Raw genomic sequence first — 27,793 nt, forward strand, 5'->3', positions numbered from 1 at the left:
ATTTAGTCCTAAAAGTCTTTTTGTTCGATTTTGTTAGTTTTACCCAATTGAGTCATCGGCTATTCAAATTAATAACAAAATCGAGAAAAACCACTATAGTCAATGACTAAATTAAATTGGGTAAAATCACTATAGTCAAAGACTAATTAACTTGAGTAAAACTACTATAGTCGATGACAAAATTAGATATTAATAGAGATGAAATTGTCAAGTTATCTTAACATATGACTCAATTAGGTAAAAGTGTGAAACAATTAAAGTCGATAACCTAATTAAGCACAAAAAGTCGTTTAAGACTAAATCAAGAAAAATCACTATAGTCAATGACTAAATTGGGTATTAATTCTAAAATAAATATATAAATTGAGAAATATAATAACTCTAAACTAATGAAATTGAATGAAAAATTAGTTTAAAATTTTTTTTTTCTGGACTGTTGGAAAGGCTAGGCCAAAATTTTTACTGTTTGATTCAACCTGCATGACTTATTTTAATTAGACAATGATAAATGCAATAACTATAAAGTAAAGAAATTGAAGAAAAAATGATTGATTTAAAAAAAAAAAAAAAAAAAAACTGTGGGTCAGGTTATAATATTTGTTATTTGGTCTAACCCAATCCAAGTTATATTTAATCTAGTATTGATAAATATAATAAATCTAAATTAAAGAAAATGAAGTCAACTATTATGTAGTGTGATGGCATCTCAGTTACGATTCTAAATGAGTGGTCATAGGTTTGAATCCTGGTAATAGGAGCTTAGGATCTTTGGGCTTTTTTAAAAAATTAAAAAAAAAAATGAATAACATCATTTTGCTTAATTTTATTTTTTCACGCGCTCAACTATAACATACATTTTTATAGCTCATAATGTACATTATATTACCCCAGATGCTTTATTATTCTAACACGTAATGTACATTATTCTAACACATAATATACATTATTTTTACTCATAATTTTCAGGATGATATTTTTGGACCGTGGTCCATACAATAATTTACCATAAGTTAGATTGTGTCAAGATTTTTATTGTTTAGGCTGTTTAGCTCAACCCAACCTAACCCATATGGCGAGCCAATATGGATAACCACTATAATCAAAGGAGTTGTTGTACCATGGACAAGGTCCACTTTGCAAGGTGAACCTTAATCCTAAGCGACGTATAAATTGTGTATTCTTAGTTTTGAAATTGTGAATTTCTAAAATATAAATTATATTTCTAAGTCAAAACACATATACAATACATGGTCATCAAATACGAATATGTTAATATTGTCTAACTAGAGTATTTGAAAGGAACTTCTTAATACAAAACAAGGTAATCAATTACATATATGTTGACATTGTGTGTTCATAGTATACAATTTGTGAATTTTCAAAAGGTAAATTGTGAACATTTAGACCTGGGTCTATATAATAATTTGTGTAATCAAAGACTAATTTAGATAAAATTACTATAATCAAAAACTAAATTGAGTATTAATAGAGAGAAAATTACCAAGCTACAATTACAGAGAATTCAATTAGATAAAACCATCGAAATCGAAGACCTAACTAAACACAAAAAGACGTTTATGACTAAATCAAGAAAAAATCATTATAATCAATGACTAAATTGTGTATTAACTCTTAAAGTTGCTTTAGAATTTTAAACAAATAAACTTCAAATTTAAATTAAAGATCTTATATAACCATAGAAGTTTACTGCATGCCACTCTAAATCTCTAATGAATATTTACTTTTGAGACAGAGACTCCATACATATATTTTACCTATTGCAATTCAATAAAAGAAAGCACATATTCACTATAACTCCAGTTAAGGTTAACTATCAAAGTAGCACAAATACTAGAGATTAAAAGCAACCATATATAACAAGTCTAGAGTCCATTTGGTCTTTTACAGCTGCATTGTACTGTTAGGTTATTCATTCTGAAGCATAAGCGCCAGATTTTTTAACCTCGATTAAGGCTTCAGATGGAACAACACTTTACCTAGGCTTGCGGCCACTTCTATGCGCTTTCTTCCCGCACCTGAAAACACAAGTTCTTCGCATTAAGAAATAAGTTTTGCCAACACGTATACACTACATGAATAACAACCAACCTTTCCGAGGATGAGGTACCCGATTCTTTTTTCTTTGAGGTGCCTTTTCTGACAAAATTAACAGTCAAAACCCACAGGTTAGGAACATAAATGTGGCGAGTAATTCATGTTTTAGAAACCTTTCCCGACCCTCTGGGGGATAATATACTTAGGTAGAATTGGACTTGTGTCTTGTGATCTATCTTCTTAGGAGAAAAGAGATGATCTAGACACACAAGAGAGGGATATACTATGCTACTGTTGAAATTGAGGGATTGATAGGTCTGGCGGGTGGAGAAAACCACCACCCGCCAGTTAGGCGGAAGCAAAATATGTGATAACCAAAGAACAAGAGAATATAGAGAATATATTATAATGAAAGAGTACAATAGATTGTCTCTCTTAATGTCTATTCTATACTTCTATGGACCTCTATATATACTAAACTAGATACTAAATTAGTCCTAATAGGAATAGGAAACTACTAATAAGAATAGGAAACTAAGACAACTTTCCTATTATTCAACACTCCCCCTCAAGCTGGAACATCTGAAGATCCAAGCTTGGATTAAAACAAGCACTCTACCTCACTCAAAATTACAAGTGAAAATTAAATGCAACTAGAGGATAACAATGCGAGATGGCTTCGGAGGGACAATGCAACCCTTGGGAATGAACACACCAGGGGCAAAGCTTGTCACGAACATCCTTGGGAATGGAGGCACCAAGGGAAAACACGAACACCATCACAACAATATAAGCACTCGAGGATGGATGACTTCAAAAGAGATTGCGCTATGTCTGACCCTTCCTTGGGAATGAAGACGAAGGCACCAAGAACGGAGCTGAACACAATCCTTGGGAATAAAGACGAAGACACCACGGACCCTTGGGAATAAAGACGAAGACACCAAGGACGAAGCTAAACACGATCTTGGGAATGAACACACCGAGGACAGAATTGAACATGAACCTCGGGAATGAAGATGAACACACCAAGGATAGAGTTAAACATGAACAACCTCCCGATAACACAAGAGAGCGGACACAAGAGAGCGGTAGAGGTAGAAAGGGAGCAAAGAATAGCAAAGGGAGCCCATAGTAGATAAAATAGCAAATAATAGTAAATGATAGCACACCAATTGTAGATAGTCACACTCCCCCTTACTTGAAACATGGGAAATAATCAAAGGCCTTTATAGTAGTGCTGAAACTGACCATCCATGGGATAAGGCATACTGGAGATAAAGAAACAAACACGGTTATACCAAAACACAAACACCATGGGAAAATGTTCGGCAACAAACCCAAAGAAGCCTTCAAATTTCACCAAAAAGTTGAAAGAAGGGCAAAACAACCATCTGAAAAATCTCGCCGGAAAATCTCGCCGGAGGCAGACTCACGCGCCGGCGCGTGAGGAAGGTCGCCGGCGCATGACGGCGGCGGTGGCGCGTGAGGACGACGGCGGTGGAGGAAAGCGATGAAATTTTCCAGATAAGGTCGCAAGAGGGAGAGGAATCCATTGGTGTAGGAGGTGAGATCACAAAATCACTGGAGAAGAGGAGATCTGGCCGGAAAAGCGAAAGCACTCCCGACGACGGTGGTGGCGCGTGCGACGGTGAATGGCGACCGGATTTCAAGCGACGGCTCGCGACAAGGTTCCGAGTAAGGCTGTGGTGTTAGTTGCTTTGAACAACAACTAGAAGTGCGTCGGAACGAGAGAAAACAGTGGCGGCAGTGGTTACTCTCCGGTGGCAGCAGCGGCGGCGGAAAGCTAGGGTTTATATTAGGGTTTTAATATTTGAAGAAAAACAGCCTAGGAAAGTAGGCTCTGATACCATGTTGAAATTGAGGGATTGATAGGTCTGGCGGGTGGAGAAAACCACCACCCGCCAGTTAGGCGGAAGCAAAATATGTGATAACCAAAGAACAAGAGAATATAGAGAATATATTATAATGAAAGAGTACAATAGATTGTCTCTCTTAATGTCTATTCTATACTTCTATGGACCTCTATATATACTAAACTAGATACTAAATTAGTCCTAATAGGAATAGGAAACTACTAATAAGAATAGAAAACTAAGACAACTTTCCTATTATTCAACAGCTACAGTGCTAACAATGCACAGATCTGGGGAATTAAAAACACAACCATCACAAATCGACAAACAAGTGGAATCTTATAAGAGTTACAAGATGTAAAGATCAGAACTTACATTGCAGAAACCTCAGGAAGAAAGTCCGTTGAAGGCTCCTGAAAATTGCAACCAAGTTATGTTACAAAGAGATGTGAACTAACCAAAAGAACATTTTTATATATGTTTCCCCAGTACTTAGGACAAGGTTAATTGTTATGCATTACACCGCTAAATAAGGTAACATAAATCCCACAGTTTAAAAACAAAATAAACCGAGTTCAAAGAAAAGTAAAATAGGCTTTGATACCATGTTATAATCTAAGATTGGGCCAAGGTCACTCAATTAGGCTATAATGCACATGGGCCAAACCACACTAAAAGACTGAATCCAATATTCCAATCAATTAATTAGTCTAACCCATGACCTTATAACCTCATATTCTCTCTTATATTTTCAATGTGGGACTCTTAACAATCCTCAAGCATCAGCAGTGGAGACTTTAACCTCACTGAGGGCATTGGATGGCACAGTAGATTCGTCTTCAGCCTCTTCTTTGATTACAATATTTTTACTGTTGTGACTCAACAATGTGCTGTTATCCTTGGCTGGAGCTTTCTCAGACTTGATATTTTTCCCAGGCGTGCTGCCATTTCCCTGTGCTTTCTTCCCAGACCTGAAAGTGTAAGCTCTTCACATTAAGAAGCAAGTTTCTCCTCGTAGTGCAAAAGACTACATGAGTAAAAACTAATCTTTTTGATGGTGAGGCACTAGATTCTTTTTCCTTCGAGTAACTTATTCTTTTATTTTTTCCGGCTCTACTCAAATTACCAAGCAAAACCATGATTGCAGTAGGCGCTAGGCGCTAGTCGGGCGGTAGAGTAGCGCCTAGGCGGGCGCCTATGCGGCTTACTAAAAAAAGAAAAAACAGTGCACGTGTGTGGGTGTATATATGTCATTTTATATATAAATATATATATATATATATATATATATATATATATAATGAAAAAAAAAATTAGCAAGGTCGAACCGACCGGGTTTACTCGGCTAACTCGAAAGAAATGGACGAGTTAACTCGGCTAAGTTAGGCGCTAGGCGGCAGCCTAGGTGGTCGAGTCGGCCGAGTTAGGCGCTAGGCGGACGGACACCTAGGGGGGAAATCGCCACGGTCTAGGGGCGCCTAGACCGATTTTTGCAACAGTGAACAAAACCCATTACAGGTTGGGAACATAAAAGGGTAAGTAATTCATGTTTTAGAAACCCTTTCCTAACACTCTACAGGGGCAATACAATGAGATAGAATTTGACTAGTGCTCTATCATCTTAAGAGAAACAGAGATGGCAGACACACAAGCTCATATATCGTGCTACCAGTGCACAGATCATAGGAATTAAAAGCACGGCCTTAACAGATAGACAAACAAATGGAATTGTACAAGAATTGCAAGAACATTTAAAGATCAGAACTTACACAACACAAAGCTCAGGAGGAAAGTCAGTTACAGGCTCCTGTAAATTGCATCCAACGAGTTATGTTACAAAGAGACGTGAAACTAACCAATAAAACACAGCTTGCTAATTAATTAGATAAATAGACAATGTGGAAAGTTAACTCACTTCTTTGACTGAAACCTCTTCAAGCAATTCCCAGCGTTCACGGTTGAGATTCAAGATTTCTTCATCATCATCATTGTATTTGACCTAAACAGTACCAGGAAGCAACTTGGTACATCAAAATTAAAGAAAGACAATACATGATACAGATGTTTAAAATCATTCCATGAATGTGATGAAGAATCCGCGCATGCTCTCTTGAAAAAGAGGACTAGTCAAAAAAACAGATTAAACAAAGGCGTGTTTTCATCACAATTTTTATGTTCTTTAAGGTTTTAAACTATTATTATAAAACCTTTGAGCATTTTCCCTAGCTATTTCCTAGTTAATCTAGATACAAGAAGCTTTTTTTTTTTGGTCAGACCACGCGGTGTCCTGAGCAGGCCCTCGCACCGGACTGGCCCAATTAAGGGGCAAAGTGCTGGCCAAATTATTTTTCCATACGAGAGGGGGGTTCGAACTCCCGACCTCTCTTAAGGGACAAGAGTGCACGACCACTCACGCCAACCAAGCTAGTTAGATACAAGAAGCTATGACCTCTAGTAAAAACCTCCTCTCCTGGGCTTTGTGTAGTTTGACATTTGGCCTCTAAATAAAGAGGTTTAGTTTCAAAAGCAAATATAGGAGAAATTTCTCAGAATGGATGAAGCAGAAATTGGCATAATGGGAGTTCGTTTATAATTGCCAATGGAGCATGCTTTCAGCATGGGTCAAATTCAGCCTAAATATCAGTACCCTTATAAAGCAAATTGTTAGGGAAGGGCATTTGCCTTTCATCTTGGAAAACCCTATTTTAGAAAGTAGGATATTCAGAGGGCAATAGAGGAAATTATATGCAACACAAAAACTACTGAAATATCCACAAGTTGAGCTTATGTACCTTGTGCTTTTTAATCTCAGGGTCAAAAGAAGAAATCACTCCCTTATAAAACCTGTAAACAGTAAAGACGAACAGAAAATATGACTAAGAATTGCTTGCACAATTTACAAGACAACTTAGATAGCTCATCTCAGACTCAAAAAATAAAATAAAATAAAGGAACTTTAAAAATACATATAAACAGAATTTGTTTATTTACCAAAGGATCGAAATATTGTAAATGTAAATATCTCAAAAGGATTCATCTATTAGTCCTATAATCTTTGAAGTCAAATTTACAAAATTGCATTTGAAATCCAGAAACATTTTGTAATCAACCAAGGGGAATTGTCAAATGTTGTAATCAATGGAACAAATGATGCTCTCTATTTAAGTAGGTACTAAGGCAGTCATTATATTTATCCTTCGTAAGTACTTACTTTCTGTCCAGGGGCCACCAAACTCTGACTTTAGTACCTACCAACTCTTCTCCATAATCCTTAATAAAACGAACCTTTTTAGAATCCTGAAAAAGAATTAAGTGTATACATTTGGTTATTTTGTCCAAAAGACAGCAATGACATTAAAAAAAAAAAAAAAAAAAAAAAAAAAAAAAAAAAAAAAAAAAAAAAAAAGGGGGCAAGATGTCATACTTAAATGCAAAATATCCGTAGAAATGGCTATACTGGGAAGAAGTTTATAAATTATAAATTATTTACTTTCTACAATATGTGCAAAATAAGCCAGTTGCACTTTCAAAATGAAAGCTTTTTAATGAAGACTAATTTTTAGCATGCAATTTTCAGTAGTAAAATAATAGTACTATATAACATTTGCAGTTAATAAGAAAATTAAAAGAAGTTGCATCTTAGAAATGTGATCTTAAGAAAACCGCACTTCTTAAATGTGACTTGAGGAAAAAAAAATTATATTTTCAGTGAAAAGTCACATTCGATAAACGACGAGTTCTTCCAAAGTCATAAATGAAGTTGGATTAAGATGAAAAGCTTTAATTCTTATCTCCTATAAAATGCATCAGACATTTTCCCTTATCCTCATCAATATGAATTGCCTCCATAAACACTTTCTATAGAAGGATTTCAGGCAATTAGAAGTAAAAAGAATGGGTTCAAAGTCGCATTTTCTATATGCGGCTACTGGTAAGACAAATATAATAAAGTCTTCCAAAAGACACATTAGGGAAATGAAGCTTTAAGGAATTCTCATTTCCAAAACGTGGCTTCGGACACTTTTTATTTCATTGTATTAATATTTAATAATCCAAAAAGAACTAGCATCCTTCCCTTTGTGCCCCATTTACAATTTTTGGAGTCAATTTAACCAAGCTTGTATTTTGATATTAATAAATTTAATTTTGAAAATAAACATTTATATTTTGGAGTAATTTGTATATAATCAATGGAGTACATAAGAAATGGTAATTTCCTCACTTTTAAAGAATTCTGCTATATTGGAGCATAAGAGATGATCATATTAAAAACAACTTTATTTGAAATGAAGCAGAAGGGATGCCTACTGAAGGCAGGCAGGGAGAAATCAACTAAGATTGTTTCTCGAAATGTTCAAGATGTATCTAGGATTAAAAGTGCATAACATGATATTACTCTTTTATTCATTCTTTTTGGGTACACTTATTGTGGATAGGATTTACCACTGAGATACCCCATGTCCATATGTGTAGGGGTGCTCTGGTTGTGAGAAGGATAATATGATCTTAAGTATTAAATTTTTTTTACATTTTTGGGTACATTAATAGGGGACAGCATTTAGATATTCTAAACCCCTAATATGGTACTAATTAAATATAGTAGAGAAAGAGGTACGTGGAAACTTACATAGACTGAATTTATTTATTCCAACTCAATTGTTCATGGCAAATTATAAGTTTTAATAGAATTCAATAAAGAAATGCAAACCAATTAGATAAGGATTAAGGAAAAGTTGAGTTAATTTTAGCTCAATTAAGTAAATGCAGAAATACTTAGCAAACTGAACAGATAGAACCACAAAGGTTACCCTAACCAGAAATCTAGAGAATCTGCAAGCACCATTACAGTAGTACCTTTTCTTCATTTAAAGCTTGCTTCGTAGAATGTTTAGTTCTTCTGCTTATATTTTGGAGATCATTTTGTTGAAAAGATGAATTCTCTGCATCACTCACTGTTTCTTTTTCCTTCTTTATACTTACAGTCAAACTGGGAGAGCTTGTCCCTTCAGATCTCTTTCTCATAGTGAGTTTTGTCTGATTCTTCTTTGGTCGACCCCTTTTGCGAGCACTTCCAGAGTTGACATGGATGTTTTCACTGTTGGGGGCTAACACGTCAGGCATAGACTGTTTCTTTCTTCTGCTTATATTTTGGAGATCATTTTGTTGAAGAGATGAATTCTCTGCATCACTCACTGTTTCTTTTTCCTTCTTTATTCTTACAGTCAAACTGGGAGAGCTTTTCCCTTCAGATCTCTTTCTCACAGTGAGTTCTGTCTGATTCTTCTTTGGTCGACCCCTTTTGTAAGAACTTTCAGAGTTGACATGGGTATTCTTCTTTGGTCGACCCCTTTTGCGAGAACTTCCAGAGTTGACATGGGTGTTTTCACTGTTGGGGGCTAACACGCCAGGCATAGACTGCTTTCCAGTTTCAGATGGCAAAGATGACTCCTTTGAAGCTGCATTATCAGATGAGCTACGAGATTTCTTCTCTGCATCACTCACTGTTTCTTTTTCCTTCTTTATACTTACAGTCAAATTGGGAGAGCTTGTCCCTTCAGATCTCTTTCTCACAGTGAGTTCTCTCTGATTCTTCTTTGGTCGACCCCTTTTGCGAGAACTTCCAGAGTTGACATGGGTATTCTTCTTTGGTCGACCCCTTTTGCGAGAACTTCCAGAGTTGACATGGGTGTTTTCACTGTTGGGGGTTAACACGTCAGGCATAGACTGCTTTCCAGTTTCAGATGGCGAAGATGACTCCTTTGGAGCTGCATTATCAGATGAGCTACCAGATTTCTTCTCATGTTCCTTCTTGTTAGTAGGTTCTTCAATGCAGCTTTTGCTTTCATTCATATCAAAACAATCATGTCCTGTATCGGGTCTTACCTTCTCTGACAGTCCACTCACATTCATTTGTTGTTGCAAATCTTTTGTATTTGTATGCAATGGATCAGATGGTGCATCAGTATCTTTTAGCTGTTCAGCCTGATTGCAATGCTTTAATGTCTTCAACGACCCATTAGGTTCCAGGTTATTGTTGTTATTCATTATTGTTGGGGTGCCATCCAGTTGTGGTACCTGAGGAAGTTGAAGAACAGATGTTTCTTCTACTGGTGGTACAGAACCAGCATTTTCCACCTGATCATTCACGGAAAATTAGATTGTTATCCATTCAAAGGCAACCCCTGCCCCCACCCCCCACAGACACAGAAGAATATACTATATATATAGGTCCATAATCAGGTGAGAACATTGCCCCAGGTGAGAATACAAATCTAAACCATTAATCTAGTAGATCTAACGGTTGAAAATAAACAAAACTTTGTAATATTTATGAAAATGATCCCGCTCATTTTAAAAATTTATAATATTTATGAAAATGACCCCGCTCATTTTTTACTTGATTTCTCATCCATCAGATCTTGCAAATCAATGGTTTAAATTTGTCCACAAGTTCTCACCTAGGAAATGGTTCTCATATGATTAGGATTCTATATATATATATATATATATATATATATATATATATAGTGCCTCCTTCCCAACAAAATATAAGTTACAGGGCATCCTCAATTTTTTTAATGCAATGATAATTGGTAGTCTACTCGACTACTCCTTAATGTCTACAGTAGTATGTTTTGGTCTACTCCTTTCACCTAGCTTCTACAACTTCCAATCACTCATTCTATTCAATCCAAGAGCATATGTTGAACATGCACAAAGGACAAAGTACAGGAAGTAATGAACTGTTTGTTTTATGAAAAATATACATAAATAAACACATAGATACCGTGTTTTCTCCCTCAGGAACTTCACGGCATACTGAGCCAAGTACGTCGGTATAATCATCAAAATTCAAGTTCATAGTTTTTATTAATTCTAAAAGACAAGGCTTCAGTCTGGCAGCACACTTTTCGAAGACATGATGTCCCAAGAGCGATGAAAGAGGTGCAGTATCCTAGTTAAAAACATACCGAGTTAATAAAATAATTGAAAACAGTATTTGGAGAAAGAATTTGTAGAAGTGCTTATTACCAGAGTTTTCTTTCTGAGGCTCTCAAGAATGGACACTTGAAAATCTATTGAGACTTCATCACTTTCTTCTATGAGTTGAGTCATGATGTCTTCCATGTATTTCGATACAGCATGGGGATGATATGGCCTTGATCAAAAGCAAATGGTCAATTCTATTGACTCACTAAAGAGTACAAATGTACAATGTAGCAGAATATTAGACTGTGTAAGCATCCAAAGAAGGAAACGGGAAACCACAAGTAATCTAATTGCCTAAATGTTCAGCCTTCTAATTGTCTCGTAAACAACTAAGAAAAAACTGTGTAGATACCACTCTGGATTACATCAGAAAAGTTACTACAAATAATCATAAAGGTTTTAAAAGTTCACTATAATATCTGAAGAAATCCATTGTTGGACTACAATGCACCACATTACATAAATGTGGCTGATTGGTAAATGGTTGTTAGCTGAAAGCTGTTAGTTGATTGGGTTAGTGGGTTTGACTAGTTGATAGCATTAACTGATTGTAGAAGAGTGTTTGGTAAAGTAGCTGTTAGTTGTTAGTTGATTACATACAAAATGACTTTCTCAAAAAGCTAATCAAAAAAGCTACTCTGAGCAGCTTTTTGAATTTTAGCATTTTGGAGCAATAAGTTGTTACAAAAAGCAAATTAATCAAACACTCATATTAACAAAGTCAAACTGCTAATTGTGGTCAAATAAGCCAAAATTGGCTGATAGGCTAACTATTTTACCAAACAACCCAAAAGCTTATGTGCATATATAACATTATAACCCAGAGGAAATGGAGTTCCTTACTAGGAGCTAATATGACCAACGTTTGAAACAACAATAAGAACAAACACTTGCTATAAGTCTGTTAGTTCAATATATATTACAGTTAAAGGTTTCCTCAGGAGAGATACCTGATGATCTTTAGAAACAGTTGGAAAACGTTAACAGCTAAGATATAGTCAAGATCCAATAGCATCACACACAGCCTGATCTTCGCAATGGCTTCAAGAACTCTCACAGCCTTACTATAGCAGTCACTAAGAATGTCAGGTAACTTTTCGAGTGATGCTATAATATGATAGAAAATTACCTGAGCACCAAAAAAATGGAACTTTTTAAACATAGATGAACATATATGTTAGAATGCTCAGGTAGAAAGAAATAATAAATAAATACTGAAATTGTATGTAACTTGGCCTAAGTTTTGAACAAATAAAGTATTGGATACCTTCATTTCTGTATTATCATAGGGTAGAACGGGTGCAGATATTCTCATAATTTCACAGATACAAGATACAACAGAAACTTCAATGATTTCATCAGAATGTCCCAGAAGCTTCGTTCCAATCAGTGCTTTTCTTATTGGGTCAAGTACATTTATCATCGACACTGAAGGGTCTTGCCCTATGCTCTTCAGTTCAGATTCAACGTTCTAAAAGAAAATGTAATGCAATAAAAGAACTAAAACAACAGTCGTAAACAAATAATGTCCAGGCAATTTGATAATTTCATCAAAATAAATTTTTGGCCAATTCTCAAGGAAGGGACATCAGGCATACATATGAGTTACAGACAAATATAGCTATATATTTTAATCAGAAAAAATACCATAAAATCAAAGCTCTTTGTAAGTCCCATTTGGAGAATCAAATTCAAAACTCAGGACTATAGTTTGTGTGTGTGTGTGTATTGTGTAATTCAAGCATGTCAGTTCCTAAAAACAGATATGAAGAAAAAGCATAATCATTTCTAAGTAAAATGTAGACAGAATAACAACATAAGAATTTATCCTTTCAGCAAAAAAAAAAAAAAAAAAAAAAAAAAAAGAGACCCTCAAATTTTATTAAGTCATCATTTGCCTGGTGAAGACATCCCATCAATGAAACCAACCCAAGCATAATTGAACCTTTATATCCAAAAAAAAATTAAAAATTAAAAAAAAAAAATTACTTCAATGAGGCTTAGAAGCTCGCGAGTAGATGAAGGAGGTGTGGAGAGCTTAGTTCCAGACTGAGTGAGCTTCTCCTCAAGCTCCCTTTGTGCAGCAGCAGAAGAAAAAGCCATCATTCTATGCAAACAGAGGCCTCAATCAAGACTGAAACCCCAAGAATCAAAGAACCCAAGTTGTACTTTACTCGAAAAGAGGAGCCCAGAAACCCAAAACTCAGCAAATGCAAATCCAGATAAAGAAATGGTGAATTGGGGTTGACAAAGAACAGTATAAATGTGAGCCCTTGGCGGATTCCTGCTCATTTATGCGTGGTTGTACACTGTTGGGTTTGGAATCCGTGTAATCCTGTCCTGATTCTTCTACTTTTTCTGCGACTAATTCGATTCCAAACCATACAAAATCCATAGGCGCTGGCTCTGAAGTGCGTCGTCATTGCTGGGTGGGAAATGTGAACTAGTGTGTGTAGTATTGTGGGGTCTAGGAGGGAGGAGATACGATGTTACGAGATTGTCCCTGTGGATTTGCAAATTTCACGACAAAATTTCTCTAATGGAAGAATCAACTGCCAAATGTCGCCAAAGCTCTTTTTATAGCGGTTTTGAATTTTTGTCTTTGGAGGAGAAGGGCGTTAGAAATCGCCTCCCTGCCGCGTTCTTAATCTCTCTCAGATTCTACACTATATGAGTATATGACAAAAGTGATACAATGCAAGCATTGACTCGTATTAGGATTGTTAAGGCTGGATTTTATGTTTTTTTCAATAATTTATCACTTAGAAATTAATTAGAATTATGAAACTTAGAGTAGTGATTAAATTGTTTATAAATTATGAAACTTAGAGTAGTTAAAGTGCATCAATCCGACCTGTTTGGACTAGTCTTTGACAGACCAAGAAAAAATAGATTAAATTTTATTAACTCTTTTATTTTTTAAACTTGATTAAATTCAAATTAATAAAAGAAGGGGTTTCAAATTAATAATAATGGAGTTTGAGTAAAAATAAATAATGATATCTTGAAATACAAATGTACAATGATAATACTATTTGGCAAGTAATCTTAAGTTGGCTTTTAATGCTTTAGGCACTATGGAACACAAGGGGCATGTTTGACAAGTGTTTTGAGTTTGAGTCAATGATGTCTCGAAGAACACCCTAACTCCCTCACTTATACTATTTTTGGAGTTAGAAAAAGTGGAGAATGAGTGATCAAGATTCAAGAATGCTAACAATTTTAGACTGCCCACGTCTCCCGTCAATCCGCCAAACACCCCAACCCCCAAAGCTCAACTGGCTACCCTCCCCCTTCTTGTTGCTCGGCAAAGCCCGATCACTAGTGACCCCCGACACCTTTGGCTGAAGCCATAGCCTGGCACGGGGCGTCGGATGGCGTCCTAGTTGGTCAAGTACAGGGCAAAAATTCCCCCCACCTTTGTCCATACATCTTGCTTTCTTAGACCTCATTTTTCCATCTAGTTGTCAAATAGTCTAAAAAACTATTTACATCAACACCCCCAAAGTTTCCCTAATTTGCCAAATTAGGCTCAAACCTTCAGACCCAAGTTCCAACATACCCCCCCCCCCCACCCCCCCAACTACCTTGGACTTTGACTCGAGCCCAATCACGAATCTCTCACTTCTTTTGGTTGTCTAGGATGACTGAAAGAATTAGCAGACATCGAACCCATGACCTTCAGCTCATAATTTGAATTTCAAAAACTTCAATGGAATGATTGAACATTAATTTTGAAATACTACTGCTACACATGCCCTAGCAGGCATTCATCTCAAGAGTTTAGAGATACCGTTGATACACATATCATAACTCGAATGCCCAAACTACTAAAGACATGGTTGACTAATTATATATTATGCAATTTTCAGTAGCAAAATAATAATACTACGTAATATTTGTAGTTTGATAAGAAAATTAAAAGAAGTCGCATCTTAGAAATGTAATCTTAAGAAAATCATATTTTTTAAATGTGATTTATGAAATATATATATATATATATATATATATATATATATATATATATATATATACTAGTATTTTTTTTATGCGCGATGCGCAAAAATTAGGTGTCCAATATTAATACATTATATTAAAATTTAAATTTATTTATATTTTAGATATTTAAATTATTCTAAATAATAATAATAATAATAATAATAATAATAATAATAATAATAATAATAATAAGTAAATCATTTTTATAAATTTGATATTTATATTTTATGTAATAATTAACATATAACTCAAATATATAATGTGTATATATTATTATTAATGAAGAAGATAAGAAAATATATGGTGGATGCATGTGCATGGTAACAATAGTGAAAAAGATAACGGAAGTTATAACGGTAGGGGTATGTTTGTCCAAAATATTTTAATGTACAACCTTTATAGCATAATGTACAAAAAAACTTAACGGAAAAAACGGATATAAATTAGGAGTATAACTTCCATTCACACTTATTATGTTTTTAGATTAGATATATATCTTCAACAAAAAGTCACACTTGATAAATGCCAAGTTTTTCCATAGTCATAAAGGAAGTTGAATTTAGAGTTAATTACCAATTTGGTCCCTCGACTATGAGGATTTCACCAACTTGGTCATCGACTACCAAAATTTCTCAATTTGGTCCTCGACTATGGCATTTTTACTAGATTTGGTCCTAAGTGTGATTTGCCGGTCAAACCTAAAGGGCAATTTGGGAATTATTAAAAGGAATTATTATTACCTCATCATCTTCAATCCAAATTATTATTATCATCTCCAATTCCTAGCCAACATCATCATCATCAACGTCAACATGCTATTTCTTCACAAGACTTCACCCGTCATTCTCAATATCAACTCAACACCATAGCCGATCACCTCTCAACTACACCGTCAGACACCACCACCATCCACAACTTCGCGGTTGTTGCCGGAACATTCCGTCGTCGCTACATGCCAGTCAACGCTGCCCTCAACTGTTATTGCTAGGTTAGCTGAGAGAGGGGAATGAAGGTAGAAGGTAGGAGCTACTACTGCCGGAGCTCCTCCAATATTGCTGCTGTGACAGGAAGCGAGAGATGGAGACCGTTGCTCGCCACTGACCTGCTCTGCTTCGCCAGACAAGGACATTGCCAGAGTTGCTTTTGAGATTAGAGGGATAGGCGAGGGAGAGAGAGATGGAGGTCCACTGCCGTCCCTTGCTGCTGCCACTGGTCAACACTTCGCCGATCTACAGTCTGCGTCGTCGACGAGTGAGGAGAGAGGGTGAGAGGTCGGTGGAAAGGAGCTAGCTGAAATCAGAAGTCACCATAGATTCGCACGCGCCGGTGCTCTGCTCGTCCACTGATGTAGGGTTATATTTGTTGCTTGAAAGACAGATGATTTCTCAACTCATTACTCAAATTTTCGACAGGAGTTGTGCAATTAGGGTTTCGTATTTGGGAATTCAACAATTAGAAGGTTTTGTTTCTCTGAAATAAGGCAAAGTATGGAATTAACTTACACAGCCGAGAAAGGAACAATGTGCAATTACAAAAATGTCCTCAAGTTTATTGCCTTAAACAAGCTGGTTTGACTTTAGGACCAAATCGGGTAAAAATACCATAGTCGGGGACCAAATTGAGGAATTTTGATAGTCGAAAACCAAATTGATGAAATCCTCATAGTCGAGGGACCAAATCGGTAATTAACTCTTGAATTTAAATGAAAAGCTTTACTTCTTATCTCGTATAAAATGCTCAAACATTCTCCCTAATCCTCACCTGTCACCAACATGATTGCCTTTATAAAAAATTCATATAGAAGGATTTCATGCACTTGAGCAGAAGTGCTAAAAGAATAAAATGCATCAAACATTCTCCCTAATCCTCACCTGTCACCAACATTGATTGCCTTTATAAAGATTTCATATAGAAGGATTTCATGCACTTGAGCAAAGTGCTAACAGAATGGATTGAAAACCGCATTCTCTATATGCGACTTTTAATAGGATGAATATAGTAAATTCTTTCAAAAGACACGTTAGGGAAATGAAGTTTTCGTTGATACAAACTTAACTCAATGATTCAGTAGGTAGTATTTGAAAGAAGAGGTCAAGGTTTGAACTTCGATGGCGGCAGTGTGAGACTATTGAGTTACTGTAATTTAAATCCTCTCAAATGTTTTGTCGTGTCGAGGTGTGTAGAGCCCTTAGGGATGGAGATTCAAACTTTTGGAAGAAGGGAAATGAAGCTTTAAGGAATTCTCATTTCCAAAACGTGAGGCATCAAACATTTTTTTTTTCTTCTATTAATAATCCAAAATGAATTACTCCCCTCCATTTGTGCCCCTTTTACAATTCTCGAAGTCAATTTAACAAAGGCGGTAAGGGGCCGTTTACTAACTGGAAATTGAAATTTCCGGAAATTGGAAAATAGAAAACAAAGAACATGTTTACTACACACTTAAAAACTGTTTTCGAAATGGAAAACAGAATCATCTATCATCTATTTAGTTATATGTCACTATAACCACATTACTATGACTACATTCATTATCATCTTATTTTAATTATCACTATCTTTTATCTTTTCTACCTACTTTACTTATTTAAACATAATTTATTTGCTTACACTTTATTTGATAATGTTTATGAGATTTCAACTTTATTCTACCTACTTTACTCTAGAATTCAAAATAAAAGTTATAATGAAATCTCATAAACATTAGAATTCAAAGTAAAAGTTATATATTCATATACATGTCATTCAAATGAATATATCCAAAAAAATATTTTAAATATTAGCTCAAAAAATATTATTATTATCTAAACTAAATTTTAGGTGAAAACTGAAAAATTAGAAAATAGAAAACAGAGAACAATTTTCTGTTAGTAAACAAGTTTTCTAAACAAAAAACAATGAATGAAAACTGCAAAAATTAAAAAACAGAAAACAAAGAACAGTTTTATGTTGGTAAACGGACATTTATGTTTTTATACTAATAAATTGAATTTTGAAGAAAAATTGTATATTCTGGAGCTAGTCCTAAATATATATTCAATAAACTACATAAGAAATGGTACTTGCCTCATTTTAAAAGAATCCTGCTATATTGGAACATAAAAGATTATGATATTAAAAATAAGGGAAAAATTACACTTTCCATCCTTAAGTCATATGATACTGTTATAATTTGTCGCCATTTGTTGGTTATGCTCACTTTCCGTCCCTAAATTATGATTGGAGTTGCACTTTTCATTCATTTACTAACAAAGCATTAAGGACAAAATTTTCAACTTGTATAATTTAGTAACAAAAAGTAAGCAGAAAAAATTAATAAAAAATAAAAAGTGCAACACCAATGATAGTTTAAAGGTGAAAAGTAAACACAACCAACATTTAAAAATGAATTTTACAATTAACATACAACTTAATGACGAAAGTGCAATTTTTCCTAAAAATAACTTCTTTACGAAACAAAGCTAAAGGTGATTAGAGCAGGCAGCCTTTCACTGGGAAGGAAAGTCCAAAGATGATGTGAGTTGACTTCAGTTGGCATTTCAAATTTGCATAATCCTCTGGGGCCTTTTGGAGCGGACAATACTAATGGGTAGCTGCAATGATACAAACCACTCACTCTACACAAATTTAATTAAGTACTAAATAATTCAATTAAATGGTTGCCACATCAAGAAGAAAAATTAGGAGGAAAATTTTTAGAAAGAATACCTAGCATTACTCAATTATCAATAACAATAACATTAAGGATACAATAGTTGATTCAATTATCTAACATGTTTACTATTTTCATTATCCTATCCTGCATTTCTCTCTCACTTTCAAAACTGAAGTTGCCAAATAGTATTGTTGTATTGCATTCAGTCCTTTCCGTTTATTTTGTGCTCATCTCCCTTCCTCTTCCTCTTTACTCCATCAGAAAGCAAAGTCAGTCCGTTACATGCCCCTGTAAATTGCATCCATGTTATGTTACAAAGAGGCAGTTGACAAACAAATAAAATCATAGCTTGCTAACTAGATAATATACAATGTGGGAATTTAAGTCACTTCTTTGACTGGAACCTCTTCAAGAAATCATAGCTTGCTAACTAGATAATGTACAACGTGGGAATTTAACTCACTTCTTTGACTGGAACCTCTTCAAGCAATTCCCAGCGCTCACATCTGAGATTCAAGATTTCTACATCATCATCAGTGTATATGACCTACAACAGTACAGTAACAGAAAGCAACTTAGCACATTAAAATTAAAGGAAGATACGAGATAAAGCCAATACATCATGATACATATGTTTAAAATCTTTCCATGAATGTGATGAAAAATCAATGCATGCTCTGATTGCTCTCTTGAAATAGAGGAAACAAAGACATGATTCCACCACATTTTTAATGTGCTTTAAGGCTTTAAACTACAATTATAGACCTTTGGGGCTTTTCCCTAGCTCTTGTTAATCTAGGTACAAGAAGGCTATGCCTTCTACTTAAAACCTGCTCTCCTGGGCTTGGCTTTGTGTAGTTCAACATTTGGCCTCTAAGTAAAAAGATTAGTGCGTTATTGACAAACAAATACAGGAGAAATATCTCGAAATGGATTGGGCAGAAATTAGAATAATGGGAGTTGGTTTACAATTGCCAACATAATGGAGCATGAGTAGTCAAGATGCGTCAAACTCAGCCTAAATATCACTATCCTAGAAAAGCAAATTGTTAGGGAAGAGCATTTGCCCTTTATCTTGGAAAATCCTATTTTTGAAGATAGAAAATAGTATATCCAAAGGGCAATTATATGCAACACATAAAATACAGAAATATCTGCCCGTTGGGCTTATGTACCTTGTGCTTTTCCGTCTTAGGGTTAAAAGAAGAAATCACCCCCTCATAAAACCTGTAAAGAGAAAAGAACAGAAAATATGACAATAATTGCTTGCATAATTTACAAGACAACTTAATAGCGCTTCTTAGACTTTTTTTTTTTTTTTTTAATGCTACTGACTCTATTACAATGTAGTATCTGTTCATAGCTACTTTTTCAACCAAATGAAGACAAAGAGCCAATATCGCCTCCACTGAGGCTCCAACCCACAACCCTCCCATATAAGGGAGCAACTTGGTGTCATTGGACCACAAGGTCCTTGGCAGCGCTTCTTAGACTTAAAAAAGCAAAACTTTAAAAATACATATTAAAAGAATAAATCAAAAGTGCATAAGCTACATGTTTACAAATTAAATGCAACAATTTGTATATATTTACCATAGGATTCAAATAATGTAAATGCAATATCTCAAAAGGATTCATCTTTCAGACCTATAACCTTAGGTGTCAAATTTATAAAATTGAATTTGAAGTTCAAAAACACAAGCTGTTAACAACTGAGGGAAATTGTCAAATGTTGTAATCAATGGAACAAGTGATGCTTTCCATCTCAATAGGTAATAATGGAACAAGTGAAGCGTTCTATTTCAATGGGTACTAAGACAGTCATTCAATTTGCCCTTCTTAAGTACTTACCTTCTATCCCGGGGCCACCAGACTTTGACTTTAGCCCCTACCAACTCTTTTCCGTAATCTTTAATAGTATGAAGCTTTTTAGAATCCTGAATATGAATAAAAACCATAAGTGTACACATTTGGTTATTTTGCCCAAAAGAGAGTAATGACATATAAAACAAATAGGGTAAAATGTCATAGTTAGATGCAAAATATCAATGAAATGGCTATACTGGTAAGTTCATAAATTATACATATTTTATTTACTTTATACAAAATGTCAAAAATAAGCAAATTTTAATGAAGACTAATTATGTATTACCCAATTTTCAGTAGCAAAATAATAGTACTATATAACATTTGCAGTTGCTAAGAAAATTAAAAGATGTCGCATCTTAGAAATGTAATCTTAAGAAAACGGCATTTCATAAATATGACTTGTGGGAAAAAAAAAAAAAAAAAAAAAAACCTTATATTTTCAGTGAAAAAGTTTCACTTGATAAATGCCAAGTTCTTCCATAGTCATAAAGGAAGTTGGATTTAGATGAAAAGCTTTACTTCTTATCTCCTATGAAATGCATCAGACATTCTCCCTAATCCTCACCTGTCACAAACATGATTGCCTCCGTAAAGACTTCATATAGAAAGATTTCAGGCAATTGAGCAGAAGTGTTTAAAAATTGGGTTAAAAGCTGCATTCTCTAATGCGGATTTTGATAGGATGGATATAGTAAAGTCTTCCAAAAGACACATTAGGGAAATGAAGCTTTAAGAATTCTCATTTCCAAAATGTGTCTCCGGACATTTTTTTTCTTTCTATTAATAATCCAAAATGAATTACTCACCATCCCATTTGTGCCCCTTTTACAATTCTCTCAGCCAATTTAACCAAGCTTATGTTTTTATACTAATAAATTGAATTTTGAAAATAAAAATTTATATTCTGGAGTAATAACTAATAAGTATATATTCAATAAAATACATAAGAAATGGTACTTGCCTAATTTTTAAAGAATTCTGCTATATTGGAACATAAGAGATGATCATATAAAAAACAACTTTTTTTTGAAACAAAGTAGAATGTGACCCTTCTCAAGGCGGACAAAGAGAATCAACTAATATTGTTTCAATAAGTTCAACACACATCTAGGGTTGCACTCATCGGAAAGTGCAATAATATGGTATAATCTTTTATGCATCCATTTTGGGTACACTTGTGGTGGATAGGATGTACCGTTGAGTTACCTCAAGTTCAACATATGTCTAGGAGTCACTGGTTGCAAGAAGGATAACATGATACTAAGTTTTTAATTTTTTATTTTTTTGGGTACATTAATGGGGCCATGGGGGACAATTTTTACCAGTAAGAAATTCTAAACCCCTAATATGGTACTAATTATATCCCAATTTTTCACTGCAAATTGTAAGTTATAATAAAGTTCAAGAGTAAATTTCACTTTTGGTCATATGACTATTGGGGTGTTGTCAATTTGAGTCCACAACTTTCAAAACTAACAATTTAATACCCTAACTTTTCAATTTTTATCAATTTTAGTCCGCCCCGTCAAATTGTCGGCCAATTGTCGTCGAAATCTTTTAATTCAGTGTTAAAATGAAAGATAATTTGTAAACCATTGTTTGAATTAATATAGAGGCAGGTGAGATGTGGATAAAAATTGGCGATAATTGGCTAGCAATTTGGCCGTACAGACTAAAATTGATAAAAATTAAATAGTTAGGGTACTAAATTACTAGTTTTGAAAGTTGTGGACTGAAATAGACAACACCCCAATAATCATAGGACCATAATGAAATGCAATCAATTCAATACGGGTTAAGGCAAAGTTGAGTTTGTTGCGATAGCCCTTCACGGTGACGTCGTCCTGACTTCTGAGTAAGATTGTGGCGTTAGTTTTTCAAACAACAGCCAGAGATGCATTGGGACAAGAACGTTTATCGTGCAAGAGGAAAACAAAATTGATTTGGTAAGAAGAAAAAAAAAAAGAAGGGAATTTTGTTGGTGAAAGGAGCCTAGTTTGTTACCATGTGAAGAAAGATACTTGGATTTGATAGATTCAAATGGTTGGAACAACAGAGTATATATACAAGTAAGAAACCTAAACTTTAAAAATATGACTCTTCATATAAAACATTACAATGGTACCATTCCTTTGTTTAAAGCTTGCTTCCTCAAGTGTTTAGTTCTTGTGCTTATATTTTGGTGATGATTTCGTTGAAGAGATGACTTCTCTGCAAGTCTGCATCATTGGCTATTTCTTTTTCCTTCTTCTTTATATGTACAGTCAAACTAGGAGATGCCTCACACTTGCATGAACTCCTCCCACGATTTCCCTTGGAAGGCCTAGTTGCTTCAAATCTCTTTCTCATAGTGAGATATGTGAAATCAACTTTTCCAACTGTCTTGCATAGGTTCTTGTTCTAAGAATCGCCAATGGTATTCCATTGTCCCTTTTTTCGATAAATTTTGGTCTTTTATGAAATTTAAAGGATTTTTGGATCCGTTGTCAAGTTCCTTTCCTGAGGGAGTTCAATTTTGGTATTACCTTATTTGCATCTTCATTTTCAGTGTGCCTTATTTGTTCCCTGAGGGTGTTTAATTTCGGCAATCGGCACTATAATATTTTATGTCCAAATGCCATTTATTATTTCTCAAGTTTCAAGAAAGGGGGGCTAGGGGAGTATTACCATGAACCATGCATGTTTTGTTCTTTCATTGCTATGGGGCTTCCCTTTATCGCTTTGGCTATCTTCATTGCTATGGACCATATGTACACATTTATTGCTCCTGCTCCATTTCACCTCTATTGCTCTTGATGAAGGTTTTTTACATTTGTTCAAGAGTGTTTGTGTCACTTTGTTATCTTGAGCTTGTTCATGTTCAAATCCATCTGCTTTCAACTTCATTTTCAAGGGTTGTGTATAGTGCAATGTCTTCCGACGACATTCAACACTATTATCCTCTTGCGGCATTTAATCTTCATTTGTAATTTTGAGTTAGGTGGAGTGTTTGTTTTAATTCAAGCGTGGAACTTCTAGATATTCCAGCTTGCGGGGAGTGTTGAATAAATAGGAAGCCTTAGTCTTATTCCTATTAGGAGTAATCTTGATTTCCTATTCAAGGTAGGAGTGGTTTAACCCAATGTTTCTAGAAATATAGAATCTCTATACACTCTATACCGTTCAAGAAACATAGAGAGACAATATATTATTATTAACATAATAATCATATATTCTCTCTATTCCAAGTATTCTCACATATTTTGCTTCCGCTTAGTCACCACCCACTAGGCTTTTCAATCCCTCACAATCAACACACTCGTTGGAAAGTGCAATAATATAGTATTACCTTTTACGCATTCTTTTTTGGTACACTTACGGTGGAAAGGATTTACTGCTGAGATACCCCAAGTTCAACATATGTCTAGGGGTGCACTGGTTGCAAGAAGGAGAATATGATACTAAGTTCCTAAATTTTTTATTTTCATGGAATACATTAAAATAGAGGACAGAATTTAGCAGTAAGATATCCTAAACCACTAATATGGTACTAATTAGAGATAGAAAAGAAAGAAGCAGATGGAAATTTAAGTTTTAATAGAACTCAATAAAGAGATGCAAACCAATTAGTTATGGGTTAAGGCAATGCAGAAATATAATGAGTAGCAAACTGAATAGATAGAATCACAAAGATTACTCTAACCAGAAATCCAGAGAATCTGCAAGCACCATTACAGTAGTACCTTTTCTTTAAGTTTTCTCTGGGCAGACCTAGTCCCTTCATATCTCTTTTGCACGGTGAGATCTGTCTGATTCTTCTTTGGTCGGCCCCTTTTGCAAGGACATTTCTTCTCTTGTTCCTTCTTGATAGTAGGTTCTTCATCAGAGCATTTGCTTTCGTTCATCCCAAAAGAATCATGTCCCTTATCAGGTCTTATCTTCTCTGACAGTGCACTCAGATCCATTTGTTGTTGCAACTCTTTTGTATTTTTATGCATGGGATCAGACGGTGCATCAGTATCTTTTAGCTGTTCAGCCTGATTGCGAATGTTTAATGCCTTCAATGACCCATCAGGTTCCAGGTTATTGTTATTCATTGTTGGAGTGGCATCCAATAGTGGTACCTGAGGAAGTAGAAGAGCAGATGTTCCTTCTACAGGTGGTACAGAAACAGCATTTTCCACCTGATCATTCATGAAAAAATGAAAAATTAGACTGTTATCCATTAGAAGGAAACCCCCTCCTCCCACAAACACAGAAGAATATCATATTCATCATATCTCAATGTAGAATGGCAAGTGATAAAACAAGCAGATCAGATGCCCATGACTTAAATCTAGACAGCATTAAAGACTTCTTCTTTAAGGATAAATGGTTCTATGATTTTAAAATTAAGGGAAATTGCATTTTTGGTCCTCCAGTTATACTTGTGGTACAGACTTAGTCCCTGAGTTATATGCGTGACCATTTTAACCCCTAAGTGATGCATGGAGTGGCAATTTGAGTCCTTGAAGGACCAAATCAGCCACTTTAGTAAGTGACAAATTGGTGGTAGAAAGTCCCTGAGGGACTAAAATCGCCACTTCGTGCATAACTTAGGGGTTAAAGATGGTCACGCATATAACTCAGGGACTAAGTTTGTACCGTGGCTATAACTGAAGGACCAAAATTGCAATTTTCCCTAAAATTAATGCATCTCTTGACTACCAAACCTTACACTGACAGCAGATAAAAGATAACAAAGTTTTGAAGCTTGAGAGCATAACCTCAACCCAACTCGACCAATCCTAGCCTAGTTAAGTTCAGTTATATGGATTCTGTTTCTCCATTTCATTCTTATTAATGCTACATCAGTCATAACTTCTTGCAATAGTACGTCTTTCTTAATGTCTACTCCCTTCACCTAGCCTCTAGCCTTCTACAGATTCCAACTGCTCATTCTATCCAAGAGCATACGCTGAACAAACCAAAATTATCTTAATCTATAAACATCTTCTGATCTTCAAAGGAAATACAACAATAGAAAGTCAACAAGTTTAATGAAAAATACGCAAACACATAGATACCATGTTTTCTCCCTCAGGAACTTCATGCAATATTGAGCCAAGTACTTTGCAATAATCATCCAAATTCATGTTCATATTTGTCATTAATTCTAAAAGACAAGGCTTCAGCTTGGCAGCACACTTTTCCAAGACTTCTCTTCCCAATATCGTTGAACAAGGTGCAGTAGCCTAGATAAAAACATACCTAGTTAATCAAATAATTGAAAACAATGTTTGGAGATAGCATCAATATTTGCATAGTGATTATTACCAGAGTTTCATTTCTTAGGCTATCAAGAATGGACACTTGAAAATCTAGTGAGACTTCATCTCTTTCTTCTATGAGCTGAGACATGATGTCCACCATGTATCTTAATACAGCATTGGTATGCTCGACGCTTGATAAAAAGTGAAGGGTCAATTCTATAGACTCATTAAAGAGTACAAATGTACAATATAGCAGAACATTATACTATAGTGTGTAAGCTTCCAAGGCAACTGACTTGGTGAAAATATCAAAATTATACGCTATATGATATGAACAACTAGAAAATACCTGATGATTTTGAGAAACAGTTGGAAAACGTTAACAGCTAACACATAGTCAAAATCCAATAGCATCACACACAACCTGTACTTCGCAACGGCTTCAAGAACTCTGAGAGCCTTACTATAGTAGTTACTATCAATGAAATATAACTTTTCAAGGGATGCTATAATCTGATGGAAAACGACCTGAGAACCAAAAGATGATATTTTTTAAACATAGATGCACATATATGATATATGTTAGACTGCTCAAGTAGAAAGAAATAATAAATAAATAAATACTAAAATTGTTTGCAACCTGGCCTTAGTTTTGAACATATAAAAAGTATTAAATACCTCCATTTCTGTATTATCATAGGGTAGAACGGGTGCAGATATTCTCATAATTTCACAGATACAAGATGCAACAGAAACCTCAATGATTTTTTCAGAATGTCTCAGAAGTTTCGTTTCAATCAGCGCTTTTTTAATTGGCTCAAGTACATTTCTCGTCGACACTGAAGGGTCTTGCCCTATGCTCTTCAGTTCTGATTCAACTTTCTAAAAGAAAATGCAATGCAACACAAGAGTTAAAACAACACTAGTAAACATATAATGTCCAGATGAGGACTATAGTTTTGAGTATGTGTGTGTATGTAATTCAACATGTCAGTTCCTAAAAACGTATATGAATAAACTAGAGATGAAAGCATAAACATTTCTAAATAAAACGTAGACAGAACAACAACAACAACAACAACAACAACATAAGAATTGATCCTTTCAGCCAGGAAAAGAGACCCTAAAATTTTATAATCATTTGCCTGGTGAACAAATCCCATCAATGAAAACCAATCCAAGCATAATTGAACCTTTATATGCAAAAGAAAAGGGAAAGAATTTTACTTCAAGGAGGCTGAGAAGCTCGCCAGTGGATGAAGGAGGTGTAGAGAGCTCAATTCCAGACTCAATGAGCATCTCCTCAAGCTCCTTTTGTGATGGAAGAGGTGCAGCAGCAGCAGGAGAAGCCATCATTCTCAGCAAACAGAGTTCTCCCCTTCAATCAAGACTGAAAACCCTAGAACTAAAGAACCCAAATTGTACTTCACTCGAAAAGAGGACCCACAGACACCCAATCCAGCAAATGTAAATCCGGATAAAGAAATTCTGAATTGGAGTTGACAAAGCGGATAAAGAAATGCTGAATTGGAGTTGACAAAGCCGATAAAGAAATTCTGAATTGGAGTTGACAAAGCGGATAAAGAAATACTGAATTGGAGTTGATAAAGAACGTAACGAACGGTTTGTGTGTGGATTCCTGCTCATTTTTGCGTGGTTGTACAATGTTGAGTTTGGAATCCGTGTAATCCTGCCTGGATTCTTCTGCTTTTTGCGTGATTAATTCCATTCCATACCAAACAAAATCCATATGCGCTTCTAAGTCGCGCTCTCAAGAATCAACTGCCAATTGTCGCCAAAGCTCTTCGGAGGGTTTTTGAATTTTTGTCTTTTGGAGGCGAAGGGCCTTGGAGAGTTGGAGATGGCCTTGAATGTCTCTGATAAAATATAGGAAAATTTACACTTCTCCCCTTAATATGTTATAGTATTTTTCCTCTTGAATTATTCATACATTCATATTTGTTCTCTCAATCCTTTTAAAATTGACATTTTTTATTCAATTTTAATTATGTTTTTGGATTATCTATACTATATATAAAAACAAAATCCTGAAATTTTAACTTCCCGCCCAATTCCTAAGAAATCTCTCTTCCTAATAAAATATATTGATTTCTACT

General features: G+C 35.0%; 2 protein-coding genes across 2 annotated transcripts; both read right to left on the reverse strand.

Annotated features, from left to right (window-relative positions):
• Positions 1-1,691: 1,691 nt before the first annotated feature.
• On the reverse strand, positions 1,692-13,546 carry LOC109165335. The gene is made up of 14 exons (XM_019314054.1): positions 12,912-13,546; positions 12,190-12,393; positions 11,873-12,051; positions 10,965-11,091; positions 10,720-10,887; positions 8,787-10,067; positions 7,144-7,229; positions 6,725-6,776; positions 5,848-5,931; positions 5,702-5,739; positions 4,735-4,903; positions 4,308-4,345; positions 2,110-2,157; positions 1,692-2,036 (listed from the first exon to the last, which is right to left on the reverse strand). Exons 1-14 carry the CDS (start codon positions 13,026-13,028, stop codon positions 1,994-1,996), a joined length of 2,634 nt encoding a protein of 877 aa, XP_019169599.1. The 5' UTR covers positions 13,029-13,546; the 3' UTR covers positions 1,692-1,993.
• A 5,249-nt stretch (positions 13,547-18,795) lies between these two features.
• On the reverse strand, positions 18,796-27,217 carry LOC109165336. The gene is made up of 10 exons (XM_019314055.1): positions 26,904-27,217; positions 26,355-26,558; positions 26,026-26,204; positions 25,741-25,867; positions 25,491-25,658; positions 24,168-24,608; positions 20,428-20,513; positions 19,752-19,803; positions 19,040-19,123; positions 18,796-18,864 (listed from the first exon to the last, which is right to left on the reverse strand). Exons 1-10 carry the CDS (start codon positions 27,030-27,032, stop codon positions 18,847-18,849), a joined length of 1,488 nt encoding a protein of 495 aa, XP_019169600.1. The 5' UTR covers positions 27,033-27,217; the 3' UTR covers positions 18,796-18,846.
• Positions 27,218-27,793: the final 576 nt, after the last annotated feature.

The sequence above is a fragment of the Ipomoea nil genome, unplaced genomic scaffold, assembly GCF_001879475.1.
Source record: "Ipomoea nil cultivar Tokyo-kokei standard unplaced genomic scaffold, Asagao_1.1 scaffold3069, whole genome shotgun sequence".
NCBI lineage: Eukaryota > Viridiplantae > Streptophyta > Magnoliopsida > Solanales > Convolvulaceae > Ipomoea > Ipomoea nil.